Source organism: Aulonocara sp. 'chitande type north' Nkhata Bay, linkage group LG16, assembly GCF_057382095.1.
Source record: "Aulonocara sp. 'chitande type north' Nkhata Bay isolate Kocher_YH1m ecotype deep benthic linkage group LG16, A_spYH_male_GT1.1, whole genome shotgun sequence".
Taxonomy (NCBI): Eukaryota; Metazoa; Chordata; class Actinopteri; order Cichliformes; family Cichlidae; genus Aulonocara; species Aulonocara sp. 'chitande type north' Nkhata Bay.
Window position 1 is genome coordinate 8,340,590 of NC_141359.1, and position 25,297 is coordinate 8,365,886.

General features: G+C 40.8%; 1 protein-coding gene across 1 annotated transcript in view; it reads left to right on the forward strand.

The window, feature by feature from the left end:
• Window positions 1-443: 443 nt before the first annotated feature.
• Window positions 444-25,297, forward strand: part of pdia5 (protein disulfide isomerase family A, member 5) — a 72,690-nt gene continuing 47,836 nt past the window's right edge. The window contains exons 1-3 of the mRNA XM_086266694.1: window positions 444-569; window positions 15,994-16,120; window positions 19,109-19,196. Of these exons, the coding sequence (XP_086122820.1) occupies window positions 444-569; window positions 15,994-16,120; window positions 19,109-19,196 (341 nt within the window). The remainder of the gene's footprint in view (window positions 570-15,993; window positions 16,121-19,108; window positions 19,197-25,297) is intronic.

The window sequence follows — 25,297 nt, forward strand, 5'->3', positions numbered from 1 at the left end:
TGTTATCACTGTACGCAATTTTCTACAATTCTCCACATCTATTCTGTTCTATTATATTTTATTCTATTCACCTTGCGCCAAACGTTGCAAATCAGATGTTGTTGAGCACATTTCATCAAGCCAATTTTTCTTCAGGAGTGGAAGTCCAATTGATAAAGAGCTAATTAAGATCCTTTCAATCACAAGCCAATTTACTAATTAGCCCCTCGTGTAATTAATTGTCCTTCAGTATGTCTGCATTAGTCCGATAAAAACAAAACCACGTAGACTACAGTTCTTACACTCGGTGCTAACCTGTGTGTGTGTGTGTGTGTGTGTGTGTGTGTGTGTGTGTGTGTGTGTGTGTGTGTGTGTGTGTGTTGGGGGTAGCAGCTGCAATAGCTCCCCCGTGACTTTTGCTGCCTCCCCCGCTCAGGACTACATTTCCCAATAACCCTTGCGCCATGCTCAAGAATCCGTGGAAAAGCGAATGCGCCTGCGTATCCAGACGTGGCAACGGCATCATGGCCTCTTGGAATCGCTACGGGAGTCGGATGAGAGAGGCGAAAATGTTAACGTTGGTGTTGCTGGTGAGTCACACGAACCTCTTGTGTGTTTCATTTAAAGTGCGTCGCTGTGCCATCCCTCAATACAGAAGAGAAATTATTTTTTTAAAATAAATCTAAATCGCTCCTCCTCTCCGCGTCTTCTAGCCTTGTCCGTGCAGGAGGTGCAGGAGGGAAGTTGACAGCCCTTGACTGAACTTGGTGCCCAGATTTAAGCAGCTAGTAATAATAATAAGGGGGCACTGCGGTGTGTGTGGCGCAGGTATTATCACTGGATTTATTTATGTAGCTGACCGCACTCAGCGGCGTCTGGCCGGCGGTCGCATGTGCACACACGGGGTCCCTCCCATGTTTCTAAACCGTAAACCGTCCGGTAAAGTCCGGACAACCGGGGCTCCTCAGAGAGCTTACCTTTCTGTCACAGCTTATGCTGCACATGCCGCTTTTGTTGCATTCACCGGGCGTGTTAGACTTACACTCCACGGTCGCAGCTCAGCAGCCCATTCATTTTCACTCTTAAGTGGAACTGAAAGTTGCAAACTGAAGTGACTTGCACAGTGCGGGTCTGGCTGTTGACCACTGACTGGCAGTTGGGGAGCATGCAGCTCAAGTGCGCTTTGGAAGCAGGACAGTAGGCTGTGCAGTCTCCCTCCGTGTGGCGTGACGTGTCACAACTTGTTCACGTGCCCTAATTTAATTGTATCAAACAGCAAATATGTTGACTCTTGTGCACTATAATTTAGGATAAGAAAACCCGTGATTCTAACTTGGTCCTGCTCGGTAAAATGAGATAGGGGCGATCGTGGCTCAAGAGTTGGGAGTTGAGTTGGGACTTGTAATCGGAAGGTTGGCGGTTCGAGCCCCAGCTTGGACAGTCTCGGTCGTTGTGTCCTTGGGCAAGACACTTCACCCGTTGCCTACTGGTGGTGGTCAGAGGGCCCGGTGGCGCCAGTGTCCGGCAGCCTCGCCTCTGTCAGTGCGCCCCAGGGTGGCTGTGGCTACAATGTAGCTGCCATCACCAGTGTGTGAATGTGTGCGTGAATGGGTGGATGACTGGATATGTAAAGCGCTTTGGGGTCCTTAGGGACTAGAAAAGCGCTATATAAATACAGGCCAATGAGAGATCATGGGGAAAATCGCCTGTGAATTTGTCACAGAACTCAATACCTTCACAGAGCAGAGATGCCAAACTCATTTTACATTTTGGGCCACGTACAGCCCACTTTGATCTTAAGTGGGCCAGACCTGTGAAACTCCTCTGTCTGTCAGTGTGAAGAAGTTTAGCTACACATTTAATCCCCGAGATATTTTAACATAAGGAAAGGAAGAACTTTCAGCAGTATATCTCAGTTTTTCCTACATGATTAAAAAAAATGCTGTAGTAAGAACTAAGTCTGTAAAATTACAGAATAAGTGATCTTAGCTTAATGTGCAGACTGTCCTTCTATTATAAAACAGAGAATTTGTGTTGTGTTCATTGACAGATTGTCCTCTTCCTCCCACTGTCAGCCCATTGTAAAAGTCATAGGTTTCTATTGTTGACAGTGGAAGAACAGGACATTGCTGTCATTTAATTGTTTGTCTATTAATTATTCACTTTGGTGTAGCATGAATGGAGGAGCTCAGTAGAAAAAGCTGTAAAACATAGGAAGCTACAGTTAAAAGTCTAAAAATGTACCCCCTCCTTCACATTTTCCAAAGCTGTCCAGTGGGCCAGATTGGAATCTTTAGCGGACTGATTCTGGCCCCAGGACTTTATGTTTGACACCCCTAGCATAGCGTAAGTGAATCTTTGGTGTTTCCATGCGATTAATGATCTTAAATAAGCATTAACAGTAAGGACAGCCCTCCTATGTAGGTGTTCCTGGAGTCACACAGAGCTTTATGTCCGTGAAGTTTGCTGGGACACTCACGTGTGGAGCCCAAGGACTAATGAAGATTCTTCGCTCTGTAGACATAATTACATCCAAAACACACAACAGGGACACAGCTTCTAAAGTGTTAGACTAAACAAAAGTGTGTTATGATGTGCTGCTGTAACTGCTTAAACATTTATAACTTCAGGAAAAATCTACACTGATCTGCTCCAGTTGATTTTCATCTTGCAGAGCGATGATAAATGGAGGACAATAGCTCCCCGGAACTCTGGGAAGATATCTTAAATTAAATATAAGCCTGCAAAGTGTACCATAATAAAGAAGGTAAGGTGTGCGAGCACCCTTTAAACAGGTAATCAGTTCATTGTCTCAGCTCTAAAAAGCGAGCTAGCTCTGTAATGTAGCGCGACATTCGTGCCACTTTAGACCACGGTTACTGATGCAGACCTTTTCCTGCTCTGCTTCCTGTTGTGAAGCAGCCTTTCGCACACAAGGGTGGTGATTGGGTGTGTGTGTGTGCGTGCGTGCAGTACGCTCTGTATATATGCATTTGACAGTGATACTTTGTGACACGTTGGCACCGTGCCACAGCTCTTGGGAGTAAATAGTGACTGTGCTGTTCAAGCGCTTACTCTCGGCTGTAATTTTACAGCATTTACATCCACAGCAGAAACATGGAGTCAATTTATTCAGCTGGTGTTAATTATTAAAACAGGACAAAAATCAAATTTCTTCAATTTCGACCTCTTCCAGCCCAATTTAAACTCCTTGAGTCTACTGGACCTCATCAGAACCGGCAGATTTCAGTATATTGGGCCTGATAAGTGCTTTATGACGGCAGGTGAATCCAGCAGCAGCTTTGAAGGCTCCATCATCTGCCAGTAGAAGCAGACCAAGCTAGATGCCGGGCATCAAAACTGATATGTGATATCATGAAAGGAAATGTGCAATTTATTGCTCAGGATGTTGGAGTTATTCCACAGTAGTTCCTGTGCTATGAGCCACTGGGATTTTCTCTTGGCTCTTGATAAAGCCTCTTTGGGTGTTAGGTAGCACTGTCGGGTGTTTGTAGGTGATTCTGTATGGGAGGTGATAAACCACTGCAGCAGTTAGAGGCCAGCTGTCTGGGTGGTAAAGGCCTGCCTGTCAAAACAATTTAATCCAAACACCCTTCTCTCTCACACACACACTCAGACACACACACCCCACCCACACCCACCCCATATACACAATTAACTATCTGGATTGCTTGCCCATGGCTGGTAACTTTAAAATTATGTCTCCTTGTCAATGACACACTACTTTTTTTCAGGCCAGAAAAATCAATGTGTGGCCCTACCTTCTTTCACTGACATTTCGTTTACACATTTACAGAAATAACAGCGTTAGCAGTAGCCATGGGGATGGAGGGGACTTTATTGATGTGTTCCCCGAAACATATCTTTGTGGTATTTGCAGTGTTGAACATGTATTTTAGACATTAATTATATCCACACACTGTCATAACCACACTCTGCCATTAGCGATTGCTTGGTAAATTAATATATGTCGTAATACTTTACATGTTATTTCTGATTGCTGTTTATCTGAAGGAGATGGCCTCCTGGCAGTTTTTACTTGCAATAAAAAAATGTGTACTCTTAAACTTAATAAAACACTAAAAATTGTGTCTTTCGTGTGTTTTGAGCATGATAAATAATCGCTTGGTCCTGGGTGGAAAAAAGAAAAGACTAAATCTATCATGTGTAGAATCTTTAAGACATTTCTCATAGGTCCTAAAAAGAGTTGGACAATGATGAAGAGGAGTTTGGGAAGCTCCTTCCAGCTATAGCCTTTTTAGGTCGTCAGTATTTGTGGGAGGTTTTAATTGAACAGCCTTCCTGAGGACATGACGCAATATCTGGGTTAGTTTGAAGTCAGCACTGTGGATTGACCATTTGAAAACCTTTTATTTTTTTCCCACCATTCTGTTGTTGATTGGATTTGGTTCATTCTCTTGTTGCGTCACCAAACCTCTCCTAAGCTTCAGGGCATGGAAAGGGGCTCTGACATACTTCTGTAACTTTATTGAAACGGTTTAGCTTACATTGTTCTCTAAATAACTGCATCTCACCCTCAGGTAGAAAAGCCTAATGCCTTCCTAATATGAGGATTATGCATTTTGCTGTAGGTTCAACATTTGCGTCATTGTCCCAGAAGTGTTGTAGAGCGTCCACTTGGCCTTTGCTACACTTGTGACATGGCATGTGTTTCTTATGTTTGGAAGTTGTCGACGTATCTGTTGGTGTTTTGCTGTTAGTCTGGTTCTTTTTTAACCTCTTTCTGTATTTCATGGTGTCCTCTTGGTGTGATCTTTGCTGGTGCCCCCTCAGAAAGAGACGGAGAGTAGCAAGAAATCTGGTTTCCCCTATTTGCTGTCAGTTTGTGTTAATGTGTAAATTGTTTCTTATTTCTTTGGTAAAATGTGTTTGCCTATAATTTTAAATCACATGAAGATTGGCTTAAATTTTAGGAGTAATCAGTATAGAAATCCTGGTCATTCTAAAGGTTCACATCTACATGACTGCATTTAGTCATCAGTTATTATTAATATCTATGTGTCCTCCACTTCTCACCTTCAGCTTGTTCTAGCAGATGGCTGCCCTCCTGAGCCTGGTTCTGCCGGAGGTTTCTTCCTGTTAAAAGGGAGTTTTTTCTTTCCACTGTCACCCAGTGCCTGCTCACAGGAGGTCATCTGATTGTTGGCGTTCTCTATGCATTATCGTGGGGGCTTTACCTTACAATATAAGACAGCTGTTGTTGTGATTTGATGCTATACAAAATAAAATGAATTCATATTTGACTCTTTGTAAAAGATTTCTGCTAAAATGTTTGGTTAGTACCAGAAAAGCATCCATGCTTTATTTCACAGCACTGGCTCAGCAGTGTGTTAGTAGGCCAAACTTCTCTCGTGACGTCTGTCAGTGATAGCTGAAATGTGATAGTTGCAAAAGCAGTTAATTGATTGCTCCTCTGCTCATTTGAAAGCTAAGAGGCCTCTAAATCAGCACTCTGTGTGTGTATGTGTGTTATCAGATGCTAAATAGCTTCCTTTACAATCAGCCAGTCCGCACACACCAACTACACCTGAATGGCTCATTAGTCATAGGAAACTCAAGGCAAGTGCTTGACAAAGACTGGTGTGATTTGTGCTGATTCAGTAATGCCCCTAGAACTGGATGCCATTTATTAAGCAGATTTGTCAGAGCAGATGGAGGGTGTGGGCTCGCAGGCAGGGGCTAGGGCTCCTGCTGCTTGGTGTGCACCACATTTTTCTGCGGTGACGTGATGGGATATACCTTTTATGGCAGAGGAGGAAGGTAGTTGTATAACCTACTAATGGATTTCCTCTGCCTTCTGAGGCATATTCAGGGTTGTAATTAGTGATGATGAACGCATTTCAGGTAGATTACCTTCATGAGAATGAATGTTTCACATTTGTACGTGTTTAAGTGATTGCGCCCTTTTTGGTTTTGAGCTTGGATTTGATATGTTTTTTCTTTTTGTTTCACTTTTCTTCAGCTTGTCTTTTTTTGCTACAGTCCCAGCAGGAGAAACGCAGGTTGGAGATCATAGCACATTATTGCAACGGTTACTTTAAAGATGGGAAGCAGGTCTGCGATAACTGACAAATCTGTTGCCATGTAAATGCACAGAATTCCTGTTAACTACTTGCATCCAGAGTCCTCGTTTATTTGAAACGGGAATTAAAATAGTGACATAGTTGCAGCAGGAATGTGATTTAACTGCAAAATGACAATGGCGCTGGCCAGTCCCCTATTGAAAAGACTTTGTCATCAATATGAGTCAGTGTGCAATGTATTGTCTGTGTTGATAAATTAGTTGGCAATTGGGTGCAAACCATTGCCAATTAGGGCTGTGCGATATGACCAAAATCTTATATCGGGATATAAGACATCTATCGTCCCGATAACGATATAAATCACAAAAATGTAACATTTTCTGTAAATTCTGTGAATCTCGGGCAGCTCGACTTGCGGGAAGTGTTTCCAGCTGCGCGTCATGTAGCTGGAGTCGAGTGTTTTAACCGATGCATGAAACGATACATTTTTAGACATAAGTAGTAACGGCCGCCGTTTTCTTTGTGAGTATTTATTACACGGCGTGCTGCGGGGAAAAGTCTGTTCTAACGTTTGAGTCTAAGGTTTATTTTTTAGCACCTGGCGGCTTTTTTACTTCTCATCCGTAAATAATCTGCTCTTTCACGTGATTCAGTTTATTTTGAAAAGTCTCAACAGGATCTTGAGCTTTATTATGAAAGGTTTATGTGGAACATAAACAAGCGGACATGCGATGGTGTTACCGTTGTTGTTGCTAACGACAACGCATAAAAACAGGCGCTTGTCCGTCCGTAGTGTGGTTATATTAAATATAAGAGAAAGAGAGAACTTTAAGAAATGAATATAGCCACTACAATGACCATCAGAACGATGAAAAAATATTGCCGTAAACAGTTTATTTTGCGACACCACGAAACAAACGATAGCGTAAAATGAAACGATCGACGTTTTTATATCGTCATCCGATATATATCGTTATATCGAACAGCCCTATTGCCAGTCTTTCTGAGATTGCAGTCAGTCTGAGTTGGACTGTGATTAGAGATTTAGAGACCAATTTCCTCCCGCCAGGTGACCTGTGAAGTCACCTTGCAACTTGGTCACTGCAACAACTTTCAAGTGTATCAATGCAATCGCTGAGCAACTGTCAGATTTTCATAGGACAGCAACTGCCTTGTAGCTATTTAAACTCAAGTGCAACTGAGCCACTAGTGTTATAAGTCTGACGAAATTGTTGGCGGGTTGTTATCAGCTTCCAAAAGGTTGATTCTGTTCATCTTGACGCGGCGTTTTCAATGTGAGAAACGTTTTGTCACTAATCCAAGTGACTTCTTTAGTCTCAGCTCACTGCAGGTTTCCCCAACCGTATAAACAGTACATTTGCACAGTAAACTGAAACCAGCCCATTGAATAAACAATGGGCTGTCAGGTCAGTTCCTTGATCATTAATATGCAAATTGTCAAACGTTTCTCCCATTGAAAACGCTGCGTCCAGATGCATGATTGAACAAGCATCAAGACGTTATTATTAGGTGATATCAGCTTATCCCAAACATATTATTTTAGGTTCTGTGCACGTTCCGTATCAGATAAACAAAACGAAAACAGTTTGGCAGTAAATCCTTTGTGATATTTAGAGAGTTGTTTTTTAAAAGCTGCGGCTTTTAGTGCTGTCAGATTATATTGTGTCTCCAGATTGTGTTTGCCAAAATCAAATTGATAATAAAGGTAATTATTTCTCTTGAGTTGACTCACCAAGTGGAATTGGGGGCAATTTACCTCTGTAGAGTACAGAGGTAAAACAAAAGAAGCTTGTTTTTCTTTTCCTGCTCTGTGTTCCTCGTTCTCATTTAGCATTCCCAGTGGAGTCTGATACCTGTGAAAAATGAGTGCTGCTCCCCTTGTATCTAATCTCTATTCATCTGCTTTGTACCAATGACGTTGTCCACCTGTAGAGGGTGGCGATAATGGGGAAATGCAATGTTGGGAAGGTGCGAACACAACACAATTATAATGGCTCTCACAGCGATGGTAGGTGAGCAGAGCTTTCGGAGCTGTTGTTGTGGTACACAGCTTGGTGGTTGCTAGCCACTAGTGGGATTTCTGTTTATTGGTTATACTGCTGATGGGTCACTCGAACAAAGATGTCCTTAGGTTGAGGTCTTTGAAAAACCGGCACTCTAATCTGTAACCGGATTTTAAGAACACTGGTGTATTTCAGCTTAATACACAACATTAAGATGGTATTTACTAATTCATTAATCAAGCAGTAAACTGGGGATATGACTGAGCGGTTAACTAGAATTGAAATGATACGACTTGGATTATATATTCATAAACTAATTCTTGGTTTGCCTTTTTTTTTTTTTCTTGAAGAAAAATGTGGAATGAGCCTTATCCTTTCATCAGTGACAGTCTTGATGGTCTGTGAAGTATTAAATCCTACTTAATCAGACTCCATGATAACATTTTCTTTCTTGTTTGAACGTGATGAAACTGTAATGTCAGAGCTTTCTCATATTAATATTTTGAAGTAGGAAAAATATATTAAATCAGCTATTTTTATCTTATCAGGTAACACCTACCACTGGACACATCCCTAAATTTCAGCATGTTCAGATAATGTATTAATGTAATGTTCATCAGATAGTCAGAAATGACAGGAAAATGCAACATAGTTATATGTACAACACAGTGCTGGTTGGTATGACTGTAAAAAGGTTCTATTGAATTTTGGTGCTCTCACAGTTTTGTCATTATTATTATTATTATTATTATTATAGATAATCAGGCTTTTCAACTGATTTAAAACAGACCATACTTCGATCAGGATTATATTTTTTCTCCTTATCTTTAAAGCCAGTATTAAAACACATCTTTTAAAGGTTGCCTGTTCTGTTGATGCATTGACTTTTAATTCTATGGTGTTTTCCAATTTTATGCATACTGTGATTTTGCTATTTAATTGTGTCCTTGAGTGTCTTGAAAGATGCCTATAAATAAAAGTTATTATTTTTATTATTATTATATTGAACATAAGTGTTTGTATTATGATAAAAAACTAATTAAATAAAACCACACAATGAAAACAATTACAAAAATATGCTCTTAACCCTGTAAGGTCAAGTGCATCAGATTTGATACATATATTAAAAAAAAAAAAAGATCTCTATGTAATCAGCCGCCACAGCAAATGCTAATATAAGAAAAAAAGCACAATTTTGACAGTAAATCTCAGTTTTCTACATGATAAAGAAATATTGCTGTAGTAAATTAAAGAAATTGGTTTATCTATTAGTTTGGTGTAGTGTGATTGAGAATGGGGGAGGCAGAAAAAACAGAGTGATTCTGAACCCTGGGCATTATATTTGACACCCCTGATATAAAGTTACAGAGCTCAGGTTTTTGGTAATTAGTAGTCCATCAATGCATTGTATTACAGAGCTTCCTGCTGTAGTTAATTTGCTGTATTGTGGGGTTTTTGTTTTTTTTGAGACTATATGCTAATCAGCAGCAGTCATAACTTATTATGAAGTGTTATATTTTGGATTGAACAGAATAAATATTATTATTATTATGTATTATTTTCAACTTTCTTTGTTGTGGTTTCAGTACTTCCTGTGATAACTCAGACTGAATGTAATCTTAATGACAAATTAATTTTAAGACTTTCACATCAGACTGAAGGTGATTGACCCTTTGCCTATCAGTAATGTCAACTGACAGCATAATGATTCAGTGTGCTAGCATAAGGATACATGTGTTTGCTTAGTAAATACGTTGCTCGCTTAACGATTTCAATATGAAATTCCATCCATATGTCTTCTTCCGCTTATCCGGGGCTGGGTTGTGGGGGCGGCAGCCCAAGCAGAGAAGCCCAAACCTCCCTCTGTGTCCTGGGTCTGCCCCGGGCCTCCTCCCTGTGGGACATGCCGGGAACACCTTACCCAGGAGCCATCTTTGTTAGATGCCCAAACCACCTCAACTGGCTCCTTTTGATGTGACGGAGTAGCTTTCTACTCTGAGCTCCTCCCAGATGCCCGAACTTCTCAGACTATCTCTAAAGGAGAGGCCAGCCACCCTTCAGAGGAAGCCCATTTCCACCGCTTGTATCCGCGATCACGTTCCTTTGGTCACTACCCACAGCTCGTGACCATAGAAATTTATAGCTTCGCTTTAACACTCAGCTCTCTTCACTACAACAGACTGGCACAGCGTCCGCATCACTGCAGCCGCAGCATCGATCCGTCTGTCGATCTCCCGCTCCCATCTCCCGTCACTAGTGAACAAGAACTTGTCCCTGTCCTGGGCACTCCACCCTTTTTCCATGGCCTCAGATTTGGAGGTGCTGATTCTCATTCCCACCGCTTCACACTCGGCTGCGAACTGTTCCAAAGTGAGCTGGAGGCCATCACCTGATGGATCCAACAGAACCACATCATCCGCAAAAAGCAGAAATGGGATTCTGAGACCACCCAAGGGAAAGCCCTCTGCCACTTGGCTGCACCTAGAAATTCTGTCCATAAAAATTATGAACAGAATAAGTGACAAAGGGCAGCATTGGCAGAGCCCATCACCCACCAGGAATGAGTCCAACTTATAGCCAACTATGCAGACCAAGCACTTGCAACGGTTGTACTGTATAAGGATGAATGGCCCATAGCAATGGGCCAGACACCACATACTCCCAGAGCACCTGAATTCAAATAAAAAAAAAAAATAAATAAAAACTCAGCTTTTTGTGACACATGCAGGAGTTTCTCTGTCCTGCATCTATTATGAAATTAGAACACATCAGGTTTAAGTTTGCATTAAAGCTTTCATGATACGGTGTATCGTAAAATGAATGTCAGGCCATACAGGACAGGTACAGTATTCAGTGTAGGGTGTCATTCTGCTGATTACCTAAGATTAAATGCCAGGTGTCCGTGTCTCTTTACTCTGGACTAGGCTGTAAAACTTGTGAATAGAGTCGGTACGAGTTAATGAGTCAGTGAAACCTATTTCTGTCTGATGATAGCGATACTTCTGTTTTTGAGCATTGGTGAGTCTTTCTGTGAAGTGGGTCAAACAGATTTAGGCGCTTGAACAGACTCATCAATGACAGTGGGGACATGAGCACTTTTAAGAAGCATACATCTTCTTAGTTTTCATCATAAGCAATTATCAATAGGAGATAAACATTAGGTGCAATTGTAAAATATTAGTTTCAGATCAGTTTCTGCTGGGCGGTAGTGGCTTGCTGCTTGTGATCCATTTAAGTCAAGCTTTAATCATTAACCATTCGATTTTTATGGACCACAGTAGCCTGATTGCACAAGTGATTGAGTGTTCAGAAACCATAGACATATTCATGAAATTTACATTCCACTTAGCAATCGTCATGTGGGTCAGTTACTAGAAATTCAGGGGAAAAATAGATCATTATGCCCTCATGGTAATATATATACATTTGCATATGCAATTCACCAATCTTCTCAGACTGTAGCACAGTGCACCATGTAATTCCCCCCCCCCCCCCCCCCCCCCCCCCCCCCCCATAAATACATCATCTTGATTCAAAGACTGCTTTGAAACCATAGATGACTATTTATGAATATGCTAATTTCTTTCCTGGTACTGATACTGAATGCATCATGCTCCATTTTAACCTGTTCAAGATCTTTTTTGAATTAGAAGAGTTTAAGGATGAACATAATAAAGACTAATGTCTCCAAAAATGGAACATTTTCACATATTTTCAATAAATAACCAAATAAATTAATTACATTCTTTAAATCTGATGCAAATAATGAAAAATGTTCATTTTTAGAATGATTTACTGTACAAAGTATGTTGTGGGCTCGTTTAACTTCTGTCTCCATAAGACTAAAAGAACAAGAATTTGCTATGAATACATGGGGAGTTGAACTGAATGATTGCGATACCAAGGCAACTGTTTCAAGACTGCTATTATCTGATAGGAAATGGTGTCCTGTACTTATTATACTTATGTACTCTTACATTTATCATCAATAATTGCTATTTATTGCACAAGGCTACCAACTACAGAAAGAAAAGCACTGCCAGCATTCAGCGAATAAGCCAAAGGCTGTGAAAAGGAACCACATTCTCATTCCAACTATTCTTTTTCAGTTACTTTTAACCCACATCTCATCTGATTGCACTTGAAGTTTAACCTCTGCGTTCTTCTAGTTTAGCCTTCTATACATGTGCCCGACTGTAATAAAACTAGCATAAATCATTGGTGGTGTGGTAAATGGCCTGTATTTGTATAGCGCTTTTACTAGTCCCTAAGGACCCCAAAGCGCTTTACACATCCAGTCATCCACCCATTCACACACTGGTGATGGCAAGCTACATTGTACCCACACCCGCACTGACAGAGGCGAGGCTGCCGGACACTGGCGCCACCGGGCCCTCTGACCACCACCAGTAGGCAACGGCGAACTCCCAACTCTTGAGCCACGATCGCCCGTATGGTAATGCTGCTTCTCAATAGGCCTGTCACTTTTGAAGGCTGTCTTGTTATTTCTATTATTGCACATCTACCACTTGAAGATGACACACACTTTGGATGGTGTAAGGCGCTTATAAAGAACAATAACAGACTTTGACAGTAGAAAAATCTGTTTCTCTCCTTGAGTTTTGCAAAAACACCAGTTACCAGCAGACCTTTACTGGAATCCAACCTTTCAGTTTAAAGTTCATCTCTTGACGAACTGTTTTACTTCATTAAACCAAGCTTTGTTGGCCTAATCACTTTGTTCCTTACAACAGCCAAATTAGGAAATTTTGTTCCAATTGCTGGAAACTCTCTGAAATATCAAACATAGCTGGAAGGTCTGAAAGTTGGCTCTGGAAAGTTTCTAACTTTTGCCAAAGATGGCAGCTTGCTTCATATTAGACAGAACTGTCGATTCATTAAATCCTATTTCCATCTTCAGTCAGATATTCCTAGTCAGTCACTAAAGATGACCATCTAACGTTGTTTTAACTCCACACCAGTGCATGTATATGCATGGCTATGCAAATACTAGACTGATTAATGATTTACTGGCGTTTTAAGAGCCGAGAAGGACTAAACATAATAATATGAGGCTAGACAAGCAGAGGCCTATAGCAGATGGACTCCTATTTGACTCTAGACTACTTTAATATGCAGAGGTTTTTATGGTCATCTTAATGACATCCCCACTTGGGTTGTGTTTGTCCAAAGGATATTGCTCCAGAAGTCTTGTGGTTTCTTCAGATCCAAACTTAATGCAAATCTAACCTGTGCTGCCATGTTCCTTTTACAGCGAAGAGTGTTTCTCCTTTACAACTCTTGCAAAAAAGCCATACTTGCTCAGTCGTTTTCTAATTGTGCTGAACTTTAACATTTAGTATACTAACTGAGGCCTGTAACTTCTCTGAGTGTTTTGCAGTCTGAACTTGGGGTGAACTGGCTGGCATGTTCAGCTCCTGGGAAGACTGACTGGTCTTGAATGTTTTTCACGTGTGAATAATCTCAATCTGGACTTCAAATTGTTTGGAAAGGCCTTTTAACCCCCTCACAGCTTACTGAGCAGCAGCAATTGCTTCTGTAAGATCACTGCTGATGTCTTTACCTTAGTATTGTGCTAACACACATCTTACCAGACCACCCAACTCCCAAAACTTCTGCTTTTACAGTTGCGGTCGCTCTTGCTAATGATCAGTTAATTAAATGTATTTAATTAGCAGCATCTGTTTACTCCTTACCCAGTAAAGGAAACAGCCTGTGTGTGAAAGCCTTACTGCTAAGACTTTATATAAATGCAAAATAAATGGATTATAGTGCCAAAGTGGTTTGAAGTACTGTTTTGCTCTAACACAGGGTCACTTTGAGTCCTTTTTCAACTCAAATGTGAATTAGCAGGACGCTCTTTTCAGAGCCACTTTTCAAGCCGACAGCAATTTAAAAAGAAAAACAAAAGAACAAAAGAATGAGTGTGGTAATAATTTGATTATTACAATGAATGTTGGTTTGAGAAACTCGCAGTGCTCCTCTTGCGCAGAGCAAAGACTCATGGTGTCAATGTATTTATTGTCATTTTTTCTATTTGTTTCCCCATCATTTAGTTTTCATTAAGATCTATGTCTGAGTTCCGTGGTGCACTATGTGTTATGTTGCACCACTTTACTTTGTTCCTTTCCCAATCAAGTAACCAACAGCTCCATTGGTGGCTTGATAAAAGCTACCTTCAGCTCCTCCCCTGTCACAAGGGGTCACCACAGCAGGTACCACATCTTTCTTTTTTACGCCAGGTAGTCTTCCTGATGCAACCTTAAAAGGGTTTTGCATCTCTAGCTGGAACTGCACCAGCAACCTTTCACTTGCCAAGCAATTGTGGAAACCAGGGGTGGGGAACTTCAGGCCTCAGGGGCTGGTGTCCTGCAGGTTTTAGATGTGTCCTTGATCCAACACAGCTGATTTAAATGGATTAAAAAAAAACCTCCTCAACATGCCATGAAGTTCTCCAGAGGCCTGGTAATGAACTAATCATTTGGCTCAGATGTGTGTTGACCCAGGGTGAGATCTAAATCCTGCAGGACACCGGCCCTTGAGGCCTGGAGTTCCCCACCCCTGGTTAGACCGTTAGACTATGGATCCACCATTTATGGCTTTATGTTCGTCATTATGTGTCTCAGAAGAACAGTTTCAGAACATCATTGAATATTTAGGAACTGATTAAGCAAGAATCAAATTTGGTTAACTTGACTCTAATCCTTCTTGGGGACCATGAAGCACCATATTTCCTGTCTTAGATAAAAAAAAGGCAGCCTGCCTCCTCATCCTTATCTCGCCTCCATCCTGCTGTCATAACCACTGAATGCCAACCTATTTAGACAAGTGTCACCCAGGTAGCCTCTAATTATCCCGCCCTTTGCCATCTGCTTCCCATGGGTCCAAAACAAATGCTTACACAGCTCGTGTTTATCTTGTCACATCAGTGTAATAAGACCACTGCACAAGTTACAAAACATAAACAGACCCCAGCCCTATATTTAATATTCCTCACGTTATATATGATACTGTGTGCAATATGGGGTATTTAAGTTGCCTCCTCTAAGCCTTTTAAGCTCTGTGTTCATTTTGAAGTTTACAGATGGTTTACAGAAAACAGTTTCTTTTTGTTCCTTGTAGTCTCACAACAGGAGAAAATCAAGTGGAGAATTAAAATTAGAAAGTAAGCCTGACAGGTGCTTGTTTCCAGGTTATAACAGCCGTCACTGAGGGAGCAGGCCATGTTTGATGTCTAATTTAGTTCTCCGTAGGCAGAAATGAAGGGCTTTTTAATGAATGGGGATGGCAGAGAGATGATTACAATGCACGGAAATAACTTTATATGGCAGAGTATAACCAGTCTACTCTCTCTCTCGCTCTTTTTAATTCCATAATTTGTCTTTGATTAAAGTGCACGCCTCTCAGTGTGGGATTTGTTTTCCATATTAGGCCTTTCACAGTATTAGCTCACCTACCAGTGTCTGAAAAGTTAAAGGAGCCGTTCAGACTAATGATACAAATCCCCTCCTGTTGCCGTCTGCTGAACCCACTCTCTGTATAGGAGGATTTTTATAAGCAAAATTCTGTCTCGTTTGTACCATTGTAAAGGAAAGATAATCAGTAACTGTATAAATGCAGTGTTGATGCTCTCATATATATGTTTGGTTCAAGGAATACTCGGTAAATATTGTGTGTTTTTATGAGTGGGGCTTGTGGTTTCATAAGGACTAGGTCATCAAAAATGATCCTGCTGGACCACTTAATGTATAAAGTGAATACTTATCTAACCTGAAAACACTGACTTATTGATTTGTTCTGAAATGGGCTAATTTACTAAATAATAATTTGTCTTTTTTCTACATTTAATGCTATGGAGAGATCTTATTGTGGTAATATTCGTGAATGTGTGTGTGTTTCACCAGGTGTGGCTCCTGTCGGTGCTGGAGGCAGTGAAGGTGTCTCCTCTCATAGAGAAAGTCAGTGACCACAAAGACTTCAAGAAGCTGCTCAGGACGAGAACAAATGTTCTGGTGCTCTACACGGAAACAGGTCAGAGAAGGCAGCCATCTCGTCGTGATCGGTATACCATATATGGATGCAGATTTTTCCACAAACACGCACGCGACAAATTCACTCATTTAGTTTTTGCTGCTGTGTCTGTCAAAGGAGGGGTTGGGGATAAACAATCGTGTTAATGGCTGGTGGATAATGCCGGTATTATCTCAGTAACTCTCAAACACTGTCGCTGTAGAGGTTGTTGTGGAGTGCCGGAAAACAACATGCATTTCATACACATGCATTGTGTTAACAAAAGTGGTAACTATGGCTGCACAGCTATGGCCAACATGATTATCGCAATTATTTTTGAGCAGTGTTGAGATCAGCATTATTTGTCATGATTATCCATTGCTTTTTAGTGTGATACAAATGTCACGCAAACACAGCAGCACTTTCACATCCATGTTGTGCGGCATTCCCGCTAAATAAAACCGGTCCCGTTTAGTGGACACGCGTCTTTTGGGGAAATGCAACGTGGGTGACGTCAGTGCATCTTTGCGAGCTGACGCGCTGCACAGACTGGCTTTTATGGATTTGATGTGCAACCGCTGCATTGTTTTCCTTTGCCTTCATTCATTCACCAAGTTCACATGGATGAGTGAGTTAGTTGTATTGCTTTGCACTGCAGGCACAACTCTCCACCACTGTTTGCATACGATTTGTTCCTGATTAACACCACTTGCATTTCCAAACAACACATGGTGATCGCTTCTAGGGACAAGGTCTTCAGCTTTTGCTACGACAGACATTTGATTGATTGTTCGATTTTGTATGACTAGCTCTGTGTTATATCACTGCAGTTAAGGGTGCCTAGCAAACTTTGCACTAAACAATGCAGGGAACAGCTGTGACTTGAGTTTTCAGTATCACCAGATTGTGTTCATTTAATTGTGGGAAGCCAAATATATCATTAAGAATACAATTTTATTAATTGTGCAACCCTAGTGATAACCATCATGAAATTGCACGTTTTAGCATATTTTATGATCTGAGATTGAGGGCGTGCAATGTCATGTTATTGTCAGAGAAGGTAAGAATGAAATTTGCAATTTCAGGAAGCCTTAGTTACTAGTTACTTAGTTACTACATCTAAGTGTATTATTTTTAAGAGCATCCTAAATTGTGTACAGTCAGATGCCTCTTAAGAGCTGTTTCCTTCAATTGTGGGTGTGTAAGTGCAGCTGATGCGCAACATCCCGACAATTCACCTTCAGGGGTTCAAAAAGGCCAGATTCACAGAGTTGGATTAAGAGAACTTGAGGGGTGCGTGCCCATTAACTGCATGTGCCGCTGATTGTCTTTTGTTATGATTTTTGCTCTTGTACGTGGAAACTGTCTGATTTTTGTAGAGGGAAAACACCAAATTAATTAAAATTCCTTTAATCGCCCGCTCTAATTAGGAAGTGGTTTTGTGGAGTGGCACTTTGCCCAAATTCGATAGCATTCATTAAAAAACATTCTAGCACAGTATCTTCAAATGGATTCAGAAACAATGTTTTGCCCAGCTTTAGCCTCTAGCTCGCTTTCAAAGAATGATCGCAGTGGTCTGTTTCAATAAGGAAATTGGAAATGCTTATGGAATTAAAGAGTAGCTGTTAAATAGAAGCTAAAATGGTCAAATATAATTATACAGCTCTAAAGTACATTTTGTTTCCTGCTATCCATTAGCGAACGCTTACGCACCCCAGCAGCTTCTAATTCCATTTTGCAGATTTCCAAGAAGGAGTTCTTCCTGTTCATAATAAAAAAGAAGCAAACTTATATTGCTCAATAATCCACAGAGGACTCTGAGGCCTCTTTATAGCCACAGATATATTTCTTGATTAATGAGCCATATCGGCCTATATTAGCCCATTGGCTTCTATGTATCCAGCTGCGCGTCGGATTGATCACCGGCTGTAACTTCACCCAGACATTCCTGCTTTAAAGTCACTGAAGATTGCCCTCATGTAGGCCTCGATTATACCTCAAGGCACTTCACATTCATTCCCCCCTGATTAAACACAACCGTGCCCTGTTCTGTGTTCACCACCAGCCTCTGCAGTCAGTCACATCCCTGCTGAGTTTTGATCTGGTTGGTATTCATCATCCTTAACGCTGTCAACCAGTCGGTACCTGCTCACCTCCCATTCCGTACAATACCCTGATCCTGAGTTGCCAGATGTTTTTGTTGCCAACTCCAAGGCAGAACCCTGGGAAGTTGTGGCAGTGCCCTTACATCTAAATATAGTCTTTGCCTGGAGCATTGTGAGGAGCTGTTTTCTTTATGCAGTGAAAAACGCACATTTGGCTTCAGGGGAGTATAAAAATGATGTACTGCGTTGCACAAGAGCTGGAATATTACACTTTGTTTACTTTACTCAAAGGGATGTACCTAACTTGACGTAGCTGATGAAAATCAGTAACATTACACAGTGTTATTCTAGCTGGTGCAGTTTATATCCCACTAGTTTCTCTTTCTTAACACAGAAGGCAAGCTGCACAGCTCAGCCATATTTTGAGATATTGTGCACGTTTCCGGTGGTTGCGAACGCTCTAAACTCGGCGATCCCACACAAACCTTGCTGTTGGGATCATGCAGTTGGTGCAAACATGTTTGCTATGCTTTCCCATTTGTCGCACCGTTAGAGAGTGCTTCATTAGATCCAGAGTCTTTGTGTCGCCTTATAATCCTTCCATCTCCTGTTTAGTCACACTATTGTAAGATTTTGAAAGCTGATGTAACTTAAACCCCCTCGCTGAGCCCATCCGTTGAAAGGTAGTAGAAAATGCTCCCCCGTCACCCTTCTAACCCAAACTCAGCGATGTCTTTCTTCGTCACTCGGTGCTTTAGAAAGATGGTGAGCTCCACTGTAACTCGATTCTTTTTCTCTGTGCTTGTCATGACAGTGTCTCCTGTGTCTCATGGCTCTGGGTTGTCCTGGGCTATTGAGTGGCTTTGGTAAAAAGGCTTGACTGCGCTTTATTCTGTGTCTGTAGCTACATCAGGGGACTCCCACCTGAAACTGCTTTCTGATGTCGCCCAGACGGTGAAGGGCCAAGGGACTATTGCCTGGGTCAACTGTGGGTAAGTAAGGGGGTGATTTGAAAAACACATTCTAAGACTTCTTTCTCTATAAGTCTAAGACTCCCTGACATTACAGACTGTTTTGTCCTAGAAATTTTCTGACAGCAACTATAAGGCCAGAGCAATTTACTCCTCCCAAGAGTGTCTCTGCCACCATCCATCTGCAGAATAATTTATGGCTTTTCCACTGGGGTGTAAATGGCCTCGTCTCACTGGTTCTACTGGCACAATCTGACAGGAGGCCACTCACTTATTAAAGCTATTGAAGTTTTTAGTCTAATGTATTACATCTCTTTACACCATTTTAGTTCTTCCTTTTCACTGGGTCTCTTTCTTTCTGTTTTTGTTTTGTTTTGTTTTTTGAAAAGGTAAATAAATGCTAATCACGTCTCTTGCTTAAAGCTATATGCTAATTCTCAGGTGAGGGCGCCACGTAATTATGGTTCATACAGTTTTTTTTCTCTGCATTTAATTTTTTACCTTAAGTTTTTTTGCATGTTTGAAAAAAAACTGGTTGCATTAGTCATGTGTGTAATTTCAATTTATTAGTCAATTCAGTTCAATTTATTAGTTGATTTCATTGCTTAAAAATCAATCGATACTTGTGCCAATAACACAATTTTGGTGTTTTAAAAAAATGCTAAATGCTGCCATAGTTTACCTCAAGAAATATTTTTCAAAGCCTTTTTTCATTTAACATTAAAAACAGAGCTTCTCTCAGACATAATTACAATATTTGAAGAGCTTAGAGGGAAGTCTAAACTTAATAATAAACACAAACAAGTCATCTTATAAAAAATCATCATCTAAGGCACAGGTCTCAAACTCCAGGCCTCGAGGCCCAGTGTCCTGCAAGTTTTTATTTCAATGGCTAAATTACCTCCTCAACATGTCTTAAGGTTCTCCAGAATCCTGGTAATGAACTAATCATTTGATTCAGGTGTGTTGAAACAGGGTGATAGCTAAAACCTGCAGGACACCCGCCCTTGAGGCCTGGGGCTCGACACCCCTGATCTAAGGAGATGAATCGAATCAGACTATTATAACTTCTTAATATCTCAATTGGTAGAGAATTTACACCAGAAATGGGCTCCATAGAGGCAAAATTTAAAATCTGAAATCTGATAACGATACAACAAACACATAACAATGATTATAATATAGAAGATTAATGCAAATATATATAAAAACAAAGAAGTTACATGGATTCAACAAAAATATTCTAGATGTGTGTTAAATGCAATGATTCGAAAGGGACCTTTGTTTTTCCATCGTGTGTGGGATGTGCAGATTGTGATGGGAAAAAGTATTTCTAAACCGGTCCCGCTACAGCCTTAATTTTTAAATTCTTGGTTTAATCAATTATCAGTAAAGAATGAATGGATGCTGATGGGCCTTAGTCTGCTAAGAAGAAAACAAATGGGCTTATGGGTACAACAAATGTTGTCAAGCCTGCCATTAAAAATTTTTAAAAAAAAAAAGTTTTTTAAGGGAAACTTTTGAATCTTTATGGGGAGCATTTATGGATTGTTGTCAACAATGGCCTGGTCTGAAGAGGATGTGGACAACTGACAGTTTTTCATACTTCCTCAATAAAGACGACGTTAAAAAAAAAAGCTCCTGCTCTTTTTGAGAATAGTCAAATTGATATCGAATTTTTAAGATCAGTACTGATATTTGGTGGCTTCCAGTGCTCCGAGATATTGGCCAATATTCTTTCGGAAGCACGAAACATAAACAGATTTCCCTGAAATGTTTTATGTGTAGTTATTTCCCTTTCTAGCAGAGGCACTGTATGTCCAGGTTTTCTGTTTGTTTGTTCTACAGAAATTGTTTTTGTTTTTTTTTTTAGTTTTGCTTTTGTTTTGCTTTTTTGCCAAAACTCAAAAGAAATTATGAGCCAATCACAAAACAAATCTGTGACCTGTCAACACCCCCAGATGTCATATAGGGTTTTAGTCTGTTTTGGCTGAGCCACAGTGAGAAATTTGTCTCTAAGCCACTCCAGTGTAGTCTCTAACTGCTTTAAGGTGAATCATTGCTCTGATCCCAGGTCACATGCAGGTTTTAAAGGACATCTGTGTCACTTAAATGTGACGGATGAATCCACATGATATGTGGTGAAACTGTTGCAAAACCACATTTTAGGGGGTTTTGGTCCTTTCGCTTAACAGTTAATTTAGTCATAAAGAAAAATAATTATGCACTTATCCCACACTTTTCCTTTAAAGGGAGAACAATCATGACTTTCTGGAAAACAACAATCCCAGGCTCGCTCTGTGGAACTGCTAAATGCTAGATACTTCGAAGACACAGACAAGAATTGTTTTCTCCAAGCATAACTTGGTTTTCTCCCCAGTGATCTGACTTGATCTTGTTGTTTTCCGTGCCCTTCTGATGTTCAGTTCCACTATTTCTTTTTACCTGTCAACCCATCACCTGTCTTCTTTGCCAGATGGGAAAGAACAGATCATAAAACAGGAAACTATGAGGAAGGGAGTAACTCCCCTTTGACACCTAGTGCACATGCCAACATTCACAATCTCTCTCAACCTTATCTGGGATTGAAGACCGGGCGGTTAGAAAGGAAAAGAAACTAAATACAAACCGGTGTGAAGGAATTGTCAGAGGCTTTGGTTTCCATGTTTCCCTACAAAGACACTCCACGATGCGTGTCTTTCTTGAGTGTTTACTTTTTGACTCACCTGCTGTTTTTTGTCAGGGAGACTATGGAATTATCTCTCTTCCTTCTCCAAGAACTCCAGCATTTAGGAGAGTGTGCGAATGCTAAGTAGAGATTCACACCGAGCCAGATTCCCGCCAGGGGAGCTAGAGCAAGCTGGGTTCATCACTACAGGACACATGGACCCAGTGCCAGGCTCTGTAGCAAAGCATTGTGCTTTTTGGCATATTTCTCGACAGTCTCAAATGGAGCGGTTCCAAGCTGAAGCTCCAGCTGAGAGCTCATGGTGGACAGAGGGAGAGAGAGTAGAGTGCATATCGCTGTGTGAGAATGGTCATCTCTGCCAACGAAGAGAGCCACAGAGGCCAGAATGACACACTTTGAACAGATGACAGGGACCTGAGTGTTGGCCAACTGGGATCCACCCGTGGGATGAATGATCTCATACAGGAAGAAAGGACAGGACTGGGCTGTCCCTCCTAAACTCCACTTCAAATGTAGCATAAACAGAGCATTGAAACATATATGATCCTGTAAGGCACAGTGTGAAAACCAGAACACAAACAAATGAAGGGATTAGGATTTGCGTTTTAGAAGAGTAATAATTGAATGGCGTGCAGAGCTTCATCCTCTTTGCGTGGTGAATCCATTATTAATCCTTTACAAAGTGGCTCTGTTGACTTTGGCCTAGTGTGAAGGTTTGGCTCCAACTTGTTACTTGAATCATTCGCTAGTCTTCAAAGTCTTCCTTTCACAATCACCTTCTTCCAGGTATTTTGTGGTAAACTATGGTTGTTCCAGTTGACACAGTGATCTCCAGTTACTTGTGAATAAAGGAAATATTGAACTTTTTTTTTTCCTGTTAATTTACAGTTATGGAAAAATACATTTTTGCACAAGACTCCTTTGTAAAACCAAGTATGCCCCATGATTTATGAGTGTGTAGAGTTACCTTTAGCAGCATTGATGTGAAGTAACTGTTCTGTGTATAGTTTGATCAGTCACTCAGTCATTGTGGAGGAATGTTGGCCCACTCACACAATACCTTGTAATGACAGTAAATAAGTTAAAAAAAAAAAAAAAAAAAGGTTTTCTTGAAATTCTTGCAAATTTGTTGAAAATAAAAACAAAAATCTAACACAGTATTTAAAGCCATTGCCATCACTGTGTAAATTGAGCTCAGGCACATTCTGCTTCCACCAAGCATCTGTCAGATATTTCTACAACTTGATTGGACTCCACCTGTGATTAGGGATGGGTACCGGTATCCGGTGCCATTATGGCACCGGTTCTGACATAAACGGTAGTAACCAGACCGAAAAGCAGCGCACATTTCAGTGCTTTTTTTTTTTTTTTTACTGAAATGTCATACACTTTGGATTCTAGGTAATCATTTTACCTTTGCAAGGATAGTAGGCGGGGCCAGGTACGTATGTTCTTTTAGAGCAGAGCTACAGGTTAAAAATGTCCAAGGCGAAGCGGTCAAAAGTCTGGCTGTACTTCACAGCAAAAGATGCAAACTCAGCAGCCTGCAACAAGTGCTTTAAGGTGATACTGTGATACTGTGCAAAGGAGGTAACACCTTGAATCTGACGACGAACCTGGCGACGCATAGCATTTTTTAAAAGCCAAGAAATGCACCGAGTTAGCAACATCCCCCAAGAACCCGAAGAGGAGAGTCCTGGCCTCTAGCCCTGCCAGTGTAGCAGAAATGATGAGGATGATGATGCAGCAGCAGCCGTTCTTCTCTGCGTGAGTAGCTTAATGTTGTTCGTGTGTAATTTACGTTGAGTAGGCTAACCACGTTATTACATTAATGCATGTAAGGTGAACTAGCAAACACCGTGGTAGTTACATGCTTCTTGTTTGATGGCAGATACTCCCTTCACCCTGGCCAAAAAAGCTAAAATGACCAAAGAAAAAGTGGAAAACAGCTGAACATGAGAGGTTTTTGGACAAAGTTTGTGGTTTGTTTTTTTTTGTTTTTTTTCCCATTCTTTAAGCACCGTTTAAGCACAGGCACCGTTTCAAAAGTACCGGTTTGGCACCGGTATCGGATAAAACCTAAACGATACCCATCCCTACCTGTGATAAATTCAGTTGGTTGGACAGGATTTAGAAAGGGACACACCTCTTTATTTAAAATCCCATTGTTGACAGTGCATGTCAGAGCACAAAACCAAGCCATGACGTCTAAGTCATTGTCTGTAGACCTTTGAGACAGGATTATATTGAGGCACAGATATGGGGAAGGGTACAGGGGAAAAAATGGCCTCCATCATCCATAAATGGAAGAAGTTTTGAACCACCAGGACTCTTCCTAGAGCTGGCCGCCCAGATAACCTGAGTAAGGTAGAAGGGCCTTGGTCAAGGAGGTGACTGAACAACCTGATGGTCACTTTAGCTCCAGCATTCCTCTGTGGATTGAGGAGAGCCTTGCAGAAGGATAACTATTCCTACAGCACTCTACCAATCAGGCTTGTGTCACCTGGCTACTACCATTCCTAAAGTGAGACATGGCCCTGTCGGCATCATGCTGTGGGGATGTTTTTCAGCAGCAGGAACTATGAAACGAGTCAGTATTGAGGAATAGCAGCAATGTACTGAAGCACCCTTGATTATAACCTGCTCCATGGAAATATGGACTAGGCTGAAAGTTCATCTTCAAACATGGCAATGACCTTAAGCACACAGCCAAGACAGCACCCGAGTGGCTTAGGGAACACTGTGTGAATGTCCTTGAGCGCCCCAGCTGGAACCCAGAATTGAACCCAATTCAACATCTCTGGAGAAATCTGAAAATGGGTGTGCTCTGATGCTCTCAATCCAACCTGATGGAGCTTGAGAGGTTCAGCAAAGAAGAATGGAAGAACAACAACAGGTGTGCCAAGCTTGAGGCATTATACTCAAAAAGACTTGAGGCCGTAATTGCTGTCGAAGGTGCTTTAACCAAGTACAAAGTAAAGGCTGTGAGTGCTTTTATAAATGTTATATTTATGTTTTTATTTGTAATAAATTTGCAAGAATTCTGTAACATGACACAACATGTGGTACAGGTGAAGCACTGTGGATACTTTCCAGACTCACTGTGTATTGTGCTAACATTGACATTTTTGATTTAAAAAATAATAATAATTTAATACTAATAGTGAAACATTAGTTTCGGAAAGGAAAAACAACAAATTGCTCCTTTGATTTAACACATCCCAATAATTCCCTCAAAATATAATGGATTCAACCTGAGGCAAGTTAAATTGTATTTAATTGTATAAGATAATCCACATCGAAAACAGCACATCAGCTGAATTGCAAAATTACTATACGTTACTGTATAGTAATGTATAGTAGTAAACTTAGTAAACTTACTATACGTTTTGTATAAATCCAAAACGTATAGTATAAACTAAGTGTGACCAAT